The 5,305-nt window shown below is 51.6% G+C and overlaps 1 protein-coding gene across 1 annotated transcript; it reads left to right on the top strand.

The window, feature by feature from the left end:
• Positions 1–894: 894 nt before the first annotated feature.
• LOC149919073 (uncharacterized) lies at positions 895–4,506 on the top strand. The gene is made up of 2 exons (XM_090135872.1): positions 895–1,071; positions 1,171–4,506. The coding sequence occupies exon 2, from the start codon at positions 1,398–1,400 to the stop codon at positions 2,424–2,426; it is 1,029 nt and encodes a 342-aa protein (XP_089991998.1). The 5' UTR covers positions 895–1,071; positions 1,171–1,397; the 3' UTR covers positions 2,427–4,506.
• The last annotated feature ends 799 nt before the right edge of the window (positions 4,507–5,305 follow it).

Raw genomic sequence — 5,305 nt, 5'->3', positions numbered from 1 at the left:
TGGACCTTATCCAATTAAAAGTAGTAGTGTGAGCTATTAGCCAGACCCTAGTATTGAATCATCCTTGTTACAGCAAAATAAAGCAGTATGTTATCCAACAATACTGCACATTGCCAAAGAGCCTTGTGGCAAATTGCACATCCTCCCTCCCACCCTTCCACCCTCTCTCCCTCTCTCCCACCAACCCACCCTCCCTCCCTCCTTCCCTCCCTCCTTCCTTCCTTCCTTCCTTCCTTCCTTCCTTCCTTCCTTCCTTCCTTCCTTCCTTCCTTCCTTCCTTCCTTCCTTCCTTCCTTCCTTCCTTCCTTCCTTCCTTCCTTCCTTCCTTCCTTCTTTCCTTCCTTCCTTCCCTCCTTCCTTCCCTCCTTCCTTCCCTCCTTCCTCCCTTCCTCCTTTCCTTCCCTCCTTCCCTCCTTCCCTCTTGCCTTCCTGCCTTCCTTCATGTCTGCCTGCCTACCTACCTACCTATCTACCTACCTACCTTCCCCTCATAGCCCAGAACTAAACCCCAGGCTGCATCAAAAAAAGCATGGCCAACAGGTTGAGGAAGGTGATCCTGCCCCTCTAATCTGTGCTGGTGAGGCCTCACCTGGAGTACTGCATCCAGATGTGGAGTGCTCAGTACAGGAGAGACATAGACTTGTTGGAGTGTGTCCAGAAGGGGGGCCACAAAAATGATCCAAGGGATGGAACACATCTCTATGAGAACAGGCTGAGAGAGCTGGGGCTGTTCGACCTGGAGAAGAGAAGGCTGCAAGGTGGCCTGATAGTGGCCTTAAGTATCTGAAGAGGAGCTACAGGAAAGAAGGGGACAGATTCTTCAGCAGAGTCTGTGATAACAGAACAAGGGGAAATGGTTTTAAGCTTAAAGAGGGCAGATTTAAGTTAGGTGTATGTAGCAGTGAGCAGAGAACTTTCGAGTAGTTGCTCGTAGTAACTAGATAAGAAGTAGTGAAGTAAGCGCTTACGTGTGATAAGAGGGGCGTAGACGAAGGTGTACAAGGCTATATAAACTGTTGTCACGAGTTAATAAACGCCATTTTACCACCCACCACATTGGTGTGCACCGAGGTAGATGGACAGACCGAGATGTCCCTAACGATTGCGAACACCTTGATGAGGCTGGAGCGGGCCTCCGGCTTCATATGGTGACCCCGACGTGATCGTTAGGGAAAAGTGGTCGGCCACAGGCGGCGTGGCAGGATCCTGCTCTCATCCACCTCCCTTGGGGAAGGAGGTGATGACCCTAGAAGAGGGGGCTGCGGCTTAGGAGAGTGGAAGCTGGGTAGCGTCGGAAGGTACGGCCGATAGCCTATAAGGCCTGTCCGAGGACCCAGGGGACCATCGGAAGAGGAGCCTGGTGGTCACTTGATCCGTCGGGGAGATTACGCCCGGCGATGGAAGCCGTCATAAAGGTGATTTCGTCCGCGTGTAAGACCCATTGCGGTAAAAATGCTCCTTCTAAGAAGGAAATAGGTACAGTGTTATCACTGTTATTAAAGGAGGGGCTGCTTACATCTCCCTCAGATTTATATACCCCGGGGTCGTGGGATGCTGTCACCGCAGCGCTTTCTCAGCGGGCGATGGTACTCGGGAAGTCAGGGGAGTTGAAAACCTGGGGATTGGTCTGGGGGGCGCTGAAGGCAGCGCGAGAGGAGCAGGTTACATCTGAGCAAGCGAAGTTTTGGCTGGGCTTGGGGGGAGGAAAGGTCTCTCCCGCAGATTCCACAGGGAAACCGGTCGCGGAGCCTCAGAACGGCGGAGAGGAGAAGATTTCAGCTGCGCAGCAAGACACGAAGATGGCGCCGGGAGAGGCGACCGCGCCAAAAACAACATCTTGTTATCACTGTGGGACAGGCGCAGGCTGCAGCTGCGCCACAGCTGCCCCCTCGGCCCCCCCTCCTTACGGGGGGAGCGGCTTGTATCCTTCTCTGGAGGGGTTGGGAGGGCCGAGCGGGGAGGGCGTAGCCACGTCACCGGCGGGGAGGGACGATCCGCCCCGAGGGGCAGAGCGAAAGGTGGAGCCGGGGTGTTTCGACTCGGCCCCCGGGCCAGCTTTGACTGACTGGGCGAGAGTAAGGGAGGAGCTTGCAGCGGCAGCTCCGTCCGTGATAGCTATGCCCGTGGTGATAAAAGCGGGGGGGCCGGCCTGGGCTCCCTTGGAGTCGAAAGTAATTACGCGATTGGCTGATACAGTTAGGACCAAAGGCTTGCGGTCTCCGGTTACTATGGCAGAAGTGGAAGCTGTGATGTCTTCCCCGCTGCTGCCGCACGATGTTACGAATCTTATGAGGGTCGTACTAGCCCCTGCTCAATATGCTTTGTGGTTGGACGCTTGGGACGTCCAGCTGCAGACGGTTGTAGCGGCAGCCACCCGAGACCGTGGGAGGAACAACGCCCACTCGGAGGTCCGCCCAGATGGTTGAGATTATCGTAATCAGCAGGGATGTTTCCCTGGAAAGGCCTGTTCTGCTACAGCAGAACAGGGGCAGCAGGCATAACAATTTATAGTGGGGGCCACGATCTGTCAATTGTTAGCGCAGTATGCGATCCCACTGCGCTGGAGACAGGAAGTGCGACCTGTCTGGGTGGATCAGTGGTCCTTACTGACGGAATAGCTTGTAGCGCTTCACGCATTAGTACAGCAAGAGCTTCGCTTAGGTCGTATAGAACCCTCTCTTAGTCAATAGAACACTCCTGTATTTGTGATAAAGAAACGGTCAGGATCCTATCGCTTGCTGCATGACTTGTGCGCAGTTAACACTCAGTTAGTGCCTTTTGGTGTAGTTCAGCAGGGTGCGCCCGTACTATCTGCCGTGCCTGCAGGCTGGGGGGTTGTTGTTATCGATTTGAAGGATTGCTTTTTCTCCATACCCCTGGCTGGGCAAGACAGGGAGGCTTTTGCCTTCACGGTTCCTGTCTGTAATAACCAAGGCCTGGCTAGCTCAGTCGGTAGAGCATGGGACTCTTAATCTCAGGGTCGTGAGTTCGAGCCCCACGTTGGGCGCCAGCGTTCAGATGCTCGAGGTCAGGGCTGTTGCGATGGCGATTGTTTATTGGCCCTTCCTTCCCTGTAACATAGTCACAGATTCTGCTTTTGCAGCTAAGCTCGCTTTGAAAATGGGCCAAGAAGGCATCCCTAGTACGGAAGCAGCGCTTATCTTAGAAGATGCTTTGTGCACCCGAGTAGAGCCTGTAGCAATTTTACATGTAAGAAGTCATTCGGATGTACCAGGATTCTTTTCAGAGGGCAACGCAGCCGCAGATGCGGCTGCAGGGTCCCGTGTCCTGACGATCCGGAAGGCCAGAGACCTCCACTCCACGCTTCACATAGGCGCCCGGGTACTCGCTCGAGCCTGTGGTATTTCCATTACAGCTGCAAGGGATGTGGTGCAGGCCTGCCCTCACTGTAATTCAGCTCCTGCTATTGGGGCGGGGGTCAACCCCCGCAGCTTAGGGCTGCTGCAGATATGGCAGACGGGCTTTACGTGGGAGCCGCGAATGTCACCTTGGTCGTGGTTGGCAGTTACTGTTGACACAGCCTCCACGATGATCGTGGCTACCCAACACGGAAAAGCTAATTCTACCTCGGCCCAGGCCCACTGGGCTGTAGCTATTGCGGTCCTTGGCTTGCCAGTGCAAACCAGATCTGATGAAAGAGAACAGTAACGAGGGACTCTGAGTTTTGCAGGTATGGCTCCTGTGAACACCGAAGAAGAAGGAGACAGCCCAGGAACCTCAAAAGAAGGCCGGGAGAAGCATGGAGGAAACTCAATTGTTGCTGCCAACGAGAAAACGCGTTTCTAACAGGGGCATGAATGTGAAGACCTAGAAGGGATGTGTTGTTTCAATCTCAGCGATCACAGTGAATCGATGCACAAGAAGCTTCAGTATCTGAAGGAACATGTCAACAAGATCGGCGTGGAGACGGACACCATCGGAGGCTGGCTGAGAAGTGTGTTTGGAGACATCGGAGAATGGGGTGTGCACTTATTGAAGGGACTGCTTTTAGGACTTGTAGTTATCCTGCTTTTGATAGTGTGTATGCCATGCTTTCTACAAATTATGTTAGGTTGTATTCAAAGGATGATTGACCGCACAGTCAATTATCGCGTAGAATATAGTAAAATGCAAAAGGCTTGTAGGCAGTCAGAAAATGTAGCGGTATAAGGGTAGCGCGGGAACTTTGCGATTCGGGATGTAACGGGGCAAGGCTTGACTGAGAGGACAGTGGCATGTATAGGCGCAAAGCGGGGTTTCGGTTGTACGCGGTTAGGGTCCTCTCAGGATAAAGTAGTTGCGCTTGTGCATAGGGTAGTTATGCTTGTGCATAGGGGGGGGGGAGATGTAGCAGTGAGCAGAGAACTTTCGAGTAGTTGCTCGTAGTAACTAGATAAGAAGTAGTGAAGTAAGCGCTTACGTGTGATAAGAGGGGCGTAGACGAAGGTGTACAAGGCTATATAAACTGTTGTCACGAGTTAATAAACGCCATTTTACCACCCACCACATTGGTGTGCACCGAGGTAGATGGACAGACCGAGATGTCCCTAACGATTGCGAACACCTTGATGAGGCTGGAGCGGGCCTCCGGCTTCAGGTGTAAGAAAAAATCTTTTATAGTGAGGGTGGTGAGGCACTGGAACAGGCTGTCTAGTGATATGATTGATGGCCCATCCCTGGAGACTTTGTGAGGCTGAATAAGGCCCTGAGCAACCTGACTTAGCTATTAATGTCCCTGTTCATTGCAGGGAAGTTGATGATTTTTCCTCAGTGATGCATTCTCCTATCTGTTAAGTGGGTTATTTTCTCAAAGAACAAAATTGCCAGGTGCTGAGAATCACATAGCAGGTCCCTTTGCACTTGTGAACTGGCTACAAATATATGAACACTTCTTGAGAAGCCTCATGCCCTTAAAGTGGAACCCATCTTGAACCATTAAATACAATACAGGTTTATCTGCTTGTGATGCTGGCCCTCTAGGACCTTATGGCTGCTGAACAATCTCATATCTGTCTGTCTCTGACCTCTGGCAAATGAGCTGTGAAATTGACAGTACCTATTCAGATAAGTATGTCCTGTGCACGGTTTAGTTGGGTATGATTTTTTTTACAACAGTATTAATACAGCTTTCCAAGGTTTTATATCTCCCTTAGTTCTGTTCTCGGTATTTTTCAGAAATGAAGTTGACTTGAGATATGTGGATAATAAAGAAAAAGTCGTAGTGCTTTTGTCTGCACACAGACACTGTCTTCCTGTAGCTTTTCTTCTGTACCTGAAGCAATTCTTCAATCAAAGAAGCAGTAGG

This window comes from Phasianus colchicus, chromosome 2 (assembly GCF_987193195.1).
Source record: "Phasianus colchicus chromosome 2, bPhaCol1.hap1.1, whole genome shotgun sequence".
Classification (NCBI taxonomy): domain Eukaryota; kingdom Metazoa; phylum Chordata; class Aves; order Galliformes; family Phasianidae; genus Phasianus; species Phasianus colchicus.
The sequence above is the reverse complement of the archived record's forward strand: the minus strand, read 5'-3'. Positions and strand labels throughout refer to the sequence as shown.